Source organism: Malania oleifera, chromosome 1 (genome assembly GCF_029873635.1).
Source record: "Malania oleifera isolate guangnan ecotype guangnan chromosome 1, ASM2987363v1, whole genome shotgun sequence".
Lineage (NCBI taxonomy): Eukaryota > Viridiplantae > Streptophyta > Magnoliopsida > Santalales > Ximeniaceae > Malania > Malania oleifera.
In genome coordinates, this window is record NC_080417.1 from 60,038,919 (window position 1) to 60,051,917 (window position 12,999).

Genomic DNA, 12,999 nt, shown 5'->3' on the forward strand with positions numbered 1-12,999 from the left:
ATTGGCTGATCTTTCCATCTCTCACCCTTAACCAGCTGAGTTATTTTGTGACAATCAAGCTGCTTTACACATTGCTGTGAACCCAGTGTTTCACGAAAGGACAAAACACATTGAAGTGGATTGTCATTTTATTTAGGACAATATACAAGCTGGCACTCTCCGGACTACTCACGTTTCTACTCAATTGTAGGTTGCAGATATGTTTACCAAGTCTTTACCAGATGGGAGTAGCTGACATCTACTCTCCATCTTGCAGGGGGGTATTAGAGCAGTCCTATGTCCATGCTGGAACTCAGCTCCATCCTACACCAACTAGGTACACCTCATGTGATACCACTTCAGGGAATTTACATAATAGCCCCATCCACAGTTGAGGTGTCCTTGTACCATTTTGTAATTACTCAGTTTGTTTTAACTTGTCGTTAGAATATTCTTTAGTTGTTGCATTCTGTTTTACCTTTGCCTGTATAAATAACCAAGCTCGTGTACAATTCATATACATAGAAAATTAATACAATCTTCAGAGCCTTCTGTAGTAGCTTTGCCTTTTCTTTTCTCTGCTCTTACACCTTTTGCAGCAGCTTTATTTTTTCTTTTCTTACATCATCGGTGTCATGATTGAGAGATTGCCAAGGTGTGCGTGTTTGTTTTTTTTTTTTTTTTGGGTATTTTATGATTTAATGAAAGTTATAATCGTCTTTAAAAATAGAGTTAGGAATGAAATTATAATTTGTATTGGATCATCATTCCATTAAATATTATGAGGAAATCCGGGTACAATGCGATTCCACCCTTGTTTACGAAAAAGCAAACATAGGAGGAATGAGAATCAAAAAGTTAGAATTTGGATTACATCCTAACCTTGATTCTGCAAACCAAACTGTGGGAGGGCATGTTCACTTGTCAAAATCAAAATTCAAGTCTCAAAATTCATACTCCCAAATGTAAGGTTAGGATATTTATGTAAAGGATTTTCACTTAAAGCACTTCATTTTCCCTTTTAATTTATTGTTATTGCTTACTTTGATATTACAGTTGAAAGGCTAGAATAAAGGAAAATGTTGAGAGTCACGAGTCCTGTATTCCTCTCTTATGCTGTCACGTATACCTGTGATGATTATGGACCCACGATTTCTTCACATATGACATTTTTAACAAAAGGTTCCATGTTGTAACACCGAATGTCGTCAGTTACACAGTGACCAATTCCATAATCTCATGCTCCATTCCGAATCTCAACAGGATACTTCAATTATTCTTATGACGGACTTTACAATTCCAAAATTTCGGTCACATTTCATTGATACTAAAGCGAAAATTGAAACACCATCCCCTGATGTTAAAAAGGAAAAAAGAGAGAAGGAAAAGAAAAAGCAATTGAAAACATTAAACATGACAAGTCTGACACTATAAATGGGCTAATGAACAGATAAAGTCGAAACAAAAAAGAATACCTAAATTCAGTGTTGCAACAGAGTCGAGAATGCCAGGGCAATCACCAGACGGTATGCTTTATGCAATTGCCGAAATGATTTGCTCCGCCTCTTTTGGCCGCCACATGGATTTCTCCACGCACAGCAATCCTTCCTTGTACTTGGAGTAGGTTAAGCGGATCTCCCATTGCATAGGCCTCACCAAGTTCTCCAGCTCTTTGATCGTCTCTACTTCGTCGCGGACAATAAGCTTTCCTCCAGGTCTTAGGATCCGATCAACCTCAGCAACCACAGCAACTAAATTGCACCTAGAGGAATCCCACAACCACCCCACCGCCAAAAAAACAAATGCAAGTTTAAAGAACAGCACTCCAAATTATCTGGCCAAAAGAATGACAAAACTTTTCTGGGAAATTGTAATACGCACTTCTTCTTGACTTTGGAGAAGAGATGGTCTGCATGGAGAAGATCGTAAGATCTAGGATAGGTGCTAAATGATTCACACCAGTCATGATAAATCCCAAATAGACCTCGCTCATATATTATGGGTAGTGTATCAGGTGAATCTACTGTAACTACATTCATGACCCACACTTTCATGTCTCTCAGAGCTGCAGCAAACCTGTAACACAGCCATGACGTCTGAAGCATAGGAAAAAAGAAAAGAAAAATGCTCCCATGAACTATAAAATGACAATGATTAAACCCTTCTTACGAAAGCAAAGGAAGTCATCGCACAACTTTCATGCTTTCCATTCAAGATGGCAGTTGGAATGACAAATTGTTTTGCTTACCCTCCATAGACAGATCTCATGTCCATGACATTCCTCACAGATGACCAACTAATGCCCATCCCAGTGAGATACGACTTGGTCACTACACGTTTCCAGTGCTTATAATCTGAAATGAAATCTTCAGGTGCTGCTTTGCCATAAACACCAAGCTGGGAACTTTTCAACCAGTAAGGCACTTTCTCTAACCTTGCTGGCCATTGCTCTGGCCATACAGAACCCCGTTCTGATGCATCCACAGGAACTTTATGCATGCATACCTGCAGCGGCACATTCCTACATGTGACCAACAAATTAATTATTGTTAAGAGCAGCTAAAAGAATCATAAACCTTCAGAGATATCTAAAAAAGAAATGTAAATTTCCTGTGATATATAGATTTGTAGCATAAAAAATGCAACTAAAACTACATTGTGATAACTCAGAACATTAAAGCCTAACTTTTATCATGAAAGACAGGAGGCGAGGTCAAAAACAGCCAACCAAAAAAACAAAAAAAGGATCTTTATCTGCAGCAATCCCCTGGTGGCAAAAAACAAGTAAGTTTTAATTTTAAGTTAGGACTATTGATAAATCAATATGAGACAGAATCCCACACTTAGTCCTGCAACAAGCATTCAAGCCGAGCTCTGAGCTGCTTCCACATAATAGCTTAAGCTTTTGGTTTGTCGTGGGCCTTGTGGGAGGGCTTTGACATGGTATCAAAGCACAAGGTGTTAGTGAGCCTGTCTGGCCTATCATGTGACATCTAAGAGCGTGGCAGAGACAGTTCCACATCACCTGCACAGAAGCCCTGCAATTGGCACATAAACCAGTAGGGTTCTTCCAAATATGTTGTAGCCTTTAGCCAGTGTAGTTGGGCTTCAACAGAACAAAGTGCACCAGCTGATGCTTCTTGAATTTGACAGTTTTAGACAGTGGCTCTTCGCCTTAAATAGTTGTGACAGAATGTTGGGAACTAAAGGGTTCAGCTGTTTGCACTAGATGCTTTTGCACCGAGGTGCATTGAGTGTAACTCTTCCTCAACCCACATGGCCTCATCTGCAGCCACTTGCTGGAATGATTAACCTCTTCACATTTTCACTCACTCCCTCGTGATAAACCTCTCTTTCCATTTTCTTCACCTTGTTTCATTTATGAGTTCACGACTCTGTGCAATGCTGCAAGTGATTTTTATATTATTTTCAATTTTTTGTTTAATATTGTGACTTTTATTCCCTATAACTTGTTGGTAGGGCTGTAATACAGATTCAGATGAAAAAATTATTGAGCTGAGCCAACAGCTTGTTTCAAATAATCTATGTTTAATTTGCTATTTTAATTTCAAATATTTTCTATTATAATTTCTAAATGACTTTGTTCTTTGTTTTTTCAATTAAAAAAAATGTTAGGATGTTAATGTTAAATATTTTTTAGTGCACCAACTGAACTGCAACAAAATTATTCCTCCGATTTCGGTCACTGCTACTCCATCTTGCATTTATCAGTTCTACATTCTACAAAATTGTGTCCCGGGGGGGAAATACAAATAAATTACCAGGCTGCATTTGGATCATCAGATTCCTGGCAGAGAGGAGGCTCATTTTGTTGTCTTTTCTCATAGCAGTCATTAGAGGCAGTCTTCCTATATATTGCAGCCCCGACTTCATTCAACTTGTCTTTCTTAATTGCGACAAGTTCCCAGCACATTGAATTTGTTAGTTCACGCATGGCTGCCAATAACATCAACAAGAATGCACAATTTGTTAGTATTTATCAACCGCCCAATATCTCTCTAGCAATGACATTTTTGGCCAAACAGCAGAGTTTTTAAGCTAGAAAAATATAATTTACCATTCCAAATCTCAACATCTTCCGAAAGCTTTTGGTAAACTGGAGTTGCAGACCACACAAAAAACCCACCCGGGCGCAACACACGATTCAACTCCAAAAGAAGTTTACCACCTGCACAATGCACCCCACATAAATTTTCCAAACAGAAGTTGCAACCGGTGTTTAACCAAGATAATAAATTGGACAATGTCCCACCAGAAGTTCTGTACACATTAAATTCTACTGTGGAAAGCACAAAAGAGACATGAACCTTTACATATCTAGAACAATGCATTTTTTTAAAAGAAACTTGTACCATCTGACCATGCACTGACAGTAGGAAGGATGTTCTGGAATACCTTCTATGTGCCAGGGTACCCTACAGCGGGCACAGTGCACAACATCAAAGACCCGGCCTGGGAAGGGAAGTCTTTTTGTGCCCATTACAGCAGATACAGCAGGGATTCCCCTTTCAAGAGCAAACTGCACTTGAGCTTCATGTTCATCTTTCGGGGCAAAGGACATAGTGAGGACATCTTTTTCAAAGAGAAAACCCCCAAAGCTAGCAACCCCACATCCAACATCCAGTACCACACGGGAGCGTTTTCCCCATGAAATATCAGGTACAGTCTGCATTTTTAACACAAACACCATGCAATCAAATGTACTGACATGTTAAGCGCAGTAGCATTAATTAAAAGATTCATCTAGAAAGCCCAACCTAAGTATATTTTCATTCCTCTTGCAATGTCAGAAAATAATGTGAATGATAGAAAATGGGCATTAGAAATTTAGAGGAGGTAAAGATGCAACAATGATGGATTTAACAGGCTATTTGGAATGTCCACCAAAGTACAAAAGAATAGACTTTCTTAACAAAGAAAAAGAGCATGTCAGATGTGTCTCACTAACAAACCATTTATCGCAAATAAAGCAGATCTCAAAAAATCAACATAGATTGTAAGAAACTATCCAAGAAAGAATCAGCATAGCTAGCTGACCTGCACTATCTAGAACAGTGATCAATTTCAATAATATTCATATAATGTTAAATTATGCTGCCTTACATGCAACCGTTAGGATGTTTTTTCAGCCATTCATTATGATAGTATTAATTTCAGGAAATCTGACTCTGATTTCCATTCCGAATATTGTAAAGAATTATGTAGTGCAATTGTAAGTGGGTTGAGAAATATTCTCTTTCCAGCTAAAGGAAAAGTAAATGTGTATATACCCAGCCAAAAAATAGAAAAGGTAAATATGTATATAGTCATTTGGTTCTGCAGACCCATTTTGACAATTTCAAGAGTTATTACTAGGCTCAGAAAATAAGAAAAAAAAAATGCCTTTTTGTCAACCTTCTAGAGAAATTAGAAATATTTAAAGTCATGAACTTTTACAGAAGGAAGGTTAGAATTATGGAGCGGAATCTAGAGGATTTAAGATGATTAGAAGCACGAAAAATACACAAAATGCAATATCACTCATTAGAGGAGTACATAGTGCTAGATTATTTTGGTAGCTTGGATCTATTATGCAATCAAAAGCACAAAATGAAGCTGTAATACATAGAGATTAAGAATACTGGGTAAAATGGAGAATTGGTTTGCATGTGTTGTGTGATATTAGAACACCATTAAACTTAAAAGAAAAGTTATAAAGGACAGCTAAAAAACCATCTAGGCTATATGGATCAAAATGTAGGGCAGCTAAGAAGCAACACATCCAAAAATAAAAAACTGCAGAAATGAGAATGCTAGGATGGCATGTGGTCTAACTCTAAAAGATCAAGTAAGGAATGAACACATTCATCATTAGTTAGGCACAGCACCTACACAAAATAAGAGAAGGGAATTGCAATTAAAAGACCATCTAGGCTATGTGGATCAAAATGTCGGGCAGCTGAGAAACAACATATCCAAGAAGTAAAAGTTTCAAAAATGAGAATGCTAGGATGGCAAGTGGTATAACTCTAAAAGATCAAGTGAGGAATGAACACATTAATCATTAGGCGTAGCACCTACACAAAATAAGAGAAGGGAATTGCAATTAAGATGGTTTGGGTACTTGCAACATAATCAAATAATGCACAAGTGAGGAGGGTTAACTTAGTTGTGATTGGTGATGGAAGGTGTAGAACTAGAATAACTTGGATCAATATATAAAGGATTTGACACAAATCTAATTTATTAAGGGCATTGCCCATTATTGTGCATAAGGACAGAAGAGGGTTTAGGCAGCCACCACCTAGTGGGGGAGTAAAGGCTCAATAGTTGTTTCACAAACTTCTATTATTTTAAGCATAATTAGTAATGAGTATAAAACAAAAAAGTATGAACATATATATAGATAGATAGTTACATAAATGTTAATATGTGCACATAAAAAAGGTTTGTCTTGGTCTGAAGTCTGAACCAATCTTGAGACCAGAAGGGAAAAGAGAAAGACAAGAAAAAAGAGCACAACAGCAAGCAAGAAAGCTGGAAAAAAATGGAGTAAAAAGACAAACGAACAAACAGATGCCTATTAAAACATGAACCGCTAGAAATAACAATAAGTGTATTGAAAATTGGCCCAGCCCGCCCAGTTCAAACTGGTCTGCTTTCTAGACTGGGCTGAATACATTATTTCATAGCATGATATCCCAAATAAAACCAGGAAAAACTAGAGATCCAGATATGAACCAGTCCATACTAGGAGTAGCCAATTTATATAGATCTAAGCTGTTGCTACCTTTTTTCCATTTAGCATTTTACATTTTAAACAAAAAGGACTTACATTCAACTTCAAAATTTTATTTCATGAAGTATGAAATTTAAAAGTTTAATTAAAGTGCTATTTTTTTAACACAATGTTTGATAGACTCTTTAAATTTAGCAGACTAGATTGCCATATTTGTTTTAAGACATGTTCAGTTGTTTTATTTGCATAAAAATTGCATATAACAAACATTTTATAGTGCCACAATTATCTAGCTTTTTTATGATTTATTGGTGATTTTAATTTTTTTAATTTTTTAACTAATAATATAATTATATTGCTATGCCGATAGTCCGGTTGGACAGCCTGCAATGGTTGACGCAGGACTGGGCTGGGTATCTCACTCCAGTCTGATTTTCAAAACATTGATAACAACAATACATAAGCCAGCGTCCTAAGTAATATGTGGGCAGGGAAAATAAAGGGCCCCTCGAGGCAATAGACTGGCTAAAAGTCTTCACCTTCTCTATGAATTCAATGTAATGAAGAGCACCATTCTTAAACTGGGTTCCACCACCAGGAAAGGTAAGGTACTCGCCAGTTACTTTCACCCAATTTTGATGCCCCTTGAATTCTGCAAGCTTGGTATGGGGAACATTGTAGTACCATATCTGAGAGAATATATGAGTGCATCTTAGCAAGAAGTAAAAACAAATAAAAATGCAAACTTTGAATATGAAAGAAATCATTATACCTTGTCCCTGCTTTTAGGCCACTCAATTGAGCGTCTATATCCTTCAGGAAGACGAACAAGGCAGGCAGGAGCTGGCTCTGGGCAGTGTCTTTCTCGATGTTCATAATGCTTGGTAGTACGAAGGTGCTTAATTGCTTGGATATTGTCAAGGCAAGGGATGTAATCCGATCCTGCAGTGACATTGCAGATTTTCCAACTGTACCCAGGTTGCTGCTCAGAGTCTGAAGATTTCTGTGCTTCCTTCTCATTCTTTGACTCCGCCGCCTGAGTTGACCAGGATCCATTTTGAATCGTCGTTTCATTCAAAAGCTCTGACTGAGCCCCAGAAGGAAATACGTCATTTTGAACCTGTTCTTTGGCCTGACCATTCTCCTTTTTCTCACCAGATCTTTGTTCTAACTCGTTATCTTTATTTTGCTGCCCCTTCTCTCTTTGGTTGTCTGCTTCATCTCCAGATTGTGTTTTATCTCCCAATTTCTTTTCATTTTCATCAGAATTTGATTTCTGCTCACTCTCATCTGATTTTTTTTGGCCGGCCCCCTCTCTGGATTCTGCCTGTCCACCAGATTGAGTTTCACCATCCCCTAGCTTTGTTTCTCCATCTTCTGTATTTGATTCTCCATCTTTAAATTTCGATTCCGTGTCTTTTGTTTCAATATCTACATTTTCTCTTTTAATTTTAGATGCATCTTCAGACTTGTTTTCTTCATCTACACTCTTCTCTGCAGGCTTCTCTTCCTGGCTTTCTTGTGTAGCAGCGAACGTATCAGAATTGTCTGGGTTTTCTTGATCGTTGGACTGAGTTTGACTCTGAGCAGAAGTTCTGCTGCTGTCGCTTTGGGTTGCATCTTTAGGTAAATCACCAGGATTATCTTCAAATTGTTTAGGCTTATTCTCATTGATCTCACCTGCTTGTTCCTTCACCTCGTTTTTGTTGTCCCCAGAAGGCACATCAACATTTTGAGCAGGCACTACAGATGATGATGTCATCATCCAAACTCCAACTAAGCATAGAGCCACAAAAACAACAATAGTCACTGTCGAACAATAATTTGATGATGATCTCCGGCCATCAACTCTTGAATATTTGCCCAATGCCATGTTTCTGAAATGCCAGTTATTCCTTGAAAGTCAATACCTGGCAACACAACTGACATCAGATACAAAACCTTCAGTCTATAACAATCTCAATTCCATACCATACCACAAATCACAATAACACAATTCAAACAACTTAACAAATTTACACTGCAGCATCAAATGCCGTTTCATCAACATTACACATCCAAAAACCAAAAATGATAATCTACTTCAATTTGCATCTGTATCCAGCCCCCAAAAACAAAATGATTAAAAGGGCAGCATGTCTATTTCTGCTCCAAAAACCTCTTCCCTGCTCGTCAAAACAATCAGTCAAGGATGAGACTCTAAGACCATGTGGTTTCACTTTCGGCTCCCACCTAATGCGGGTATTTGTATATTTTCTTTCAGCTTGCATGTGTTGCGGGATCTATAAATCCAAGTTCACGCCCCGCTCATGTGGGTGCTCATGCTTCTGCCAAGGGTGAGTTGTCATATGCTACATTTCAATTTGAAGAAAAAGGAAAGATGAAAACACAATGAAAGTTTATTTTTGAGAACCGATTTAAAGAAATTTCTCCAATAGCCACCAGTTTCCAGAAGAACATCACACAAGTGGCCCCACATCATCAGTTATTCTTTGAGTTTTAATGTACCCCAAACTACGCTTGACCCTACCATTTTCACTAACTTTCATTTTGCAAATTTTAGGCTGTTCAAACCTGCTTTTTGAATATGCTACCAGCCGCCCCTGGTTCTCAAATGTGAGATTGTACTGTTCATTAGATCAAAAGTTTGAGACCGTGAATCGAAATAATAAAAGTTGAAGTGGCAGCTGAGCTACACAAAATGCAAAATTTGACCTTCTAAGGAGGTAAATATTTCAGATTTAATGATTTTGAAATCAGATAACACAAATCAATTTTAGATCCATGTCTCGTACATTCACTAAAACATAAACAACAAAACAATCTACGAAAGCGAACTCACTCACAAGTCCACTAACAGGCAATAAAAAAGGCAATGGAAACATCTTCCCGGGGTATATACGATTAAATTTTTACAGAGACGTGCGCACGCACACATCACATCGCATCAGATCCGCATTAATTTTTCAATACCGCGAGATCCTACGACATTTCCAGACGGCAGCACTGGAAACAAAACGTCTATTCAGCTCGAAAGCGAAAACAATCCCGATAATTGCAGACACAAATTCAAATCTAGATAACGTACTGACGCGTTTGTACGTGGAACATTGAAATGCAATAGAGGAATTAGATCTGTTGAAAACGTAATAGCTTGAAACATGAGTTTGCAGTGCAGGTACCTGAAATGGAAGAATGGGTGCAGATCTAAGGGAGGAAACGGAATCAGAATTCTTCGATCATCTTGACAGGAGAAAGAGAGAAGGAGTGCGGTGGGCAATGAGAAGGGATAGGAACGGAGGGGGGACCATGACAGAGGAAGAAAATATAGCAGAGGAGCTATAGCCCGTAGTGTGTCTCCAATTGTTTATTCGTATTTTGTAGTCGTTTCTTTCCCTGTTTGTTTATTGTGCGTTCATACAAGGACAGCTCAATACAATATTCCCTGGGTAGAGGGAGACAGAGAGAATGGGATTTGTGGGCAGCCAGAGAGAGAGAGAGAGAGAGAGAGAGAGAGAGAGGCGCGTGGGGGCAGATGGAGACAAGGTGCCGTAAAATCGTCAGCCAAGGGTAAAACTGTCAAAGGGCAGAAAAGGAAAGGTCCCATTTGTACAGAGAAAGAGATGGTCGCGCCGGGTCAATCGAGGTGAAGGTGTTGCGTGACTTGCGTCAGCCCCAACCCTCTGGACCGGTAAAAGGACTATTGTTATTAATTTTGGACCGGTGACCGGTTGGTGGAGCCATTGGTTGGTTAAATCGAACCGGTAATGTAAGTATAATAATTATAGCTAGTAAAAATTGTTCCCGAAAAAAGAAATATAAAATGTATATTAGGTAAATTAAAAAAATATTGATAAATTTGAACCATATGGAAGTGACATTGGAATGACTATGTGTGTTTTCAGGAAAATTAAAATTATTTAAGGATAATAAACAAATTAAAAGTTTGAATTATATGAACATAACATTTTAATGATTTAAGTGTGTTTTTAGGAAAATAAAAATTGGCCAAGAATAACAAACAAATTAGAGTTTTGAGCTTTGATAATTGACCCTGATTATGAGAATGTAAATATTAAGATCAATCATAATAATACAAATTTGTAATAATATATCATTTTAACATGAAATTTGAATATAAATATTGTTGCTCCCTGAAAATCGAACAACCTTCACGAATCGTTCTTTAACCATGACCACCTAAAAAAAAAACAAATAAGAATAACTTGGAGAACCCGAAGGTGTACCCCGGGGGATCACTCGGATGCCTAAGTAAAGGACTAATGAGAGGTTTTGAATTACAACAGTAGAAAAAGTGAGTATGAGAATGAGATACTTATCTTCTCTTAAGATCTCTTTTTATAGTGATGGAAGCAAACCCTCCTTCAGGTTGGCATTTATGAGTATGTCATTACGCTTAGGGGGTTATAGATAACTTAAGGGAGGTTATACAAGACATTAATAGTAACTCTCTTGTAATCATACCATTAAACTTACGGGGGTTATAGGTAACTTAAGGGAGGTTATGCAAGACATTAATAATAACTCTCTTATAACCGTACCATTAAACTTAGGAGGGTTATAGGTAACTTAAGGGAGGTTATGTAAGACGTCAATAGTAACTCTCTTGTAACTATACCACTAAGCTTAAGGGGTTATAGGTAACTTAAGGGCGATTACGTGAGACATCAAATGTTGATCTTATTACTATTTAACCCTATGAGTGTTCCTATCAATTTTGGGTGTATCAGTTGCCTCCCCTAACACTCTCGAATATTTGAAATAAATTTCTTTTATTTGAGAGTTGTAATTCAAATCGGACCCCGAGTGATTTAACTCAACCGGCTCGATTTGAGTCGATGCACTTTGTAAGGTTCCAAACCCGAGTGGGTTCCTACATATAAATTTTTCAGCGAACACACATAAATCTAAATTATTTTTATTTTATTACAAATATATGTTACAACTATTAAAATGAAATTTTTTAAAATTCTAAAATACACAAACGTATTCTAAATTGTATTATGCTAAATTTTTATTCTACTCTACTCTTTCTACTCCCGCTCATGCACTTGCTATACCAGATTTCTGGTATACTCTTCAAAATCATTTGAAATGTAAAATAACGATTGGAGTGAAATGACGCTCAATAAGTAAATAAGATTATTATTAGTATGTGACAAAAATAAGCTTTCATAATATTATACTTTCGTAAAATAATATTTAATAATATAACTTCAAAACTGTTTTTAAAATAAATGTGAATTTAAAAATTTTTACATAAAACTTTTACCATAAACTACAGTAATAAAATTTTATAACCATATACTATAATTGTTAAATTAACTTTTAACTTTAAAACTATAACTATAATACATATATACTTTTCCTTACACGTTTCCTTTAAATCATCATTTAGGCACAAAAATAGTCATGTTCGCATAAACATATATTTTTCCTTCAAATCATCAATAACTTTATACACGTAATTAAATATTATATACATATACTATAAAACCACCCTTAGGCTTGTTAGCCCTAAGTCATCTTTTTATTAGCCGTAAGTCATGTTTACCCCCACGACAGGATTATGCAGTCCAAAAACTGAATTTAACTAGTTGACCGGCTAAACTAAATTAACGTACATCATTATTAAGTGAGATTTTCCTTATTAAACATTGGTCCGACCCAGGTGTGCACTCAGGAGAAATCCACTATCATATAAAATCACCCTATAAATAGTGTGGGTGCACTCTGATCTGTTTAAACTTTAAACTGCGGTACCGAACATTCTTAATTTTCCGTATCGTCTGAACCCTAAAGGGTTTTGAAAATATCTTATTATATAATTCATACAATTAAAATAATATCATGAAAATTTCATTTTTACTCATATTTTCATGAAATATGCAATGTAAAAATCAACTCATGTCATCTTTACTTATATTTTCGTAAAATATGCAAGGTATAAATAAACTCATGCCACACAATTTTTCGTGTTAAATTTTTTTTTTAATAGAAATTAATACTGTAAAATACCCGAGGGGTTTAGAACATTTCTTAACTCAAAAATAAATGCAAGCATATTAAAGATAAAACTAGTATAATTAAATATACGTAAAAATAAATTCAGAAAAATTTTATGAAAAATAACTAACATAATTCAAATTTATTTACAAATAAATTCGGGTATAAATTTTAAATTAAAATATAACATAATCAAATTTACTTACCTCTTACTTAACCTTGTGATACGATTACAACGAATATCTCTAAAAAAT

General features: G+C 36.4%; 1 protein-coding gene across 8 annotated transcripts; it reads right to left on the reverse strand.

Moving 5' to 3' along the window:
* Nucleotides 1-1,206: 1,206 nt before the first annotated feature.
* On the reverse strand, nt 1,207-10,198 carry LOC131156407 (probable methyltransferase PMT26). Of its 8 annotated transcripts, none has more exons than XR_009136994.1 (10): nt 9,901-10,164; nt 7,491-8,640; nt 7,258-7,407; nt 4,396-4,666; nt 4,058-4,168; nt 3,762-3,936; nt 2,228-2,500; nt 1,861-2,055; nt 1,455-1,741; nt 1,207-1,333 (listed from the first exon to the last, which is right to left on the reverse strand). XR_009136994.1 is itself a non-coding variant. In XM_058110103.1 (9 exons), the coding sequence occupies exons 2-9, from the start codon at nt 8,589-8,591 to the stop codon at nt 1,513-1,515; spliced, it is 2,505 nt and encodes an 834-aa protein (XP_057966086.1). In that variant the 5' UTR covers nt 8,592-8,628; nt 9,901-10,198; the 3' UTR covers nt 1,207-1,512. The 8 variants fall into 8 exon arrangements, 5 of the variants coding, with proteins under 5 accessions (XP_057966086.1, XP_057966060.1, XP_057966068.1 ...); XR_009136991.1 differs by having other exon boundaries at nt 7,491-8,628; nt 9,901-10,119; XR_009136996.1 differs by lacking the exon at nt 9,901-10,164 and adding an exon at nt 8,730-9,048.
* Between the last annotated feature and the right edge of the window lie 2,801 nt (nt 10,199-12,999).

What these genes read in the sequence shown, in the direction of transcription:
- LOC131156407 (XM_058110103.1), bottom strand. Translation starts at nt 8,591, where the DNA reads ATGGCATTGGGCAAATATTCAAGAGTTGATGGCCGGAGATCATCATCA. An exon ending in ACATTGAATTCATAGAGAAG is followed by an intron (nt 4,667 to 7,257) that starts GTGAAGACTTTT and finishes TTAAAAATGCAG; the next exon opens with ACTGTACCTGATATTTCATG. An exon ending in GATGATCCAAATGCAGCCTG is followed by an intron (nt 2,501 to 3,761) that starts GTAATTTATTTG and finishes GGTCACATGTAG; the next exon opens with GAATGTGCCGCTGCAGGTAT.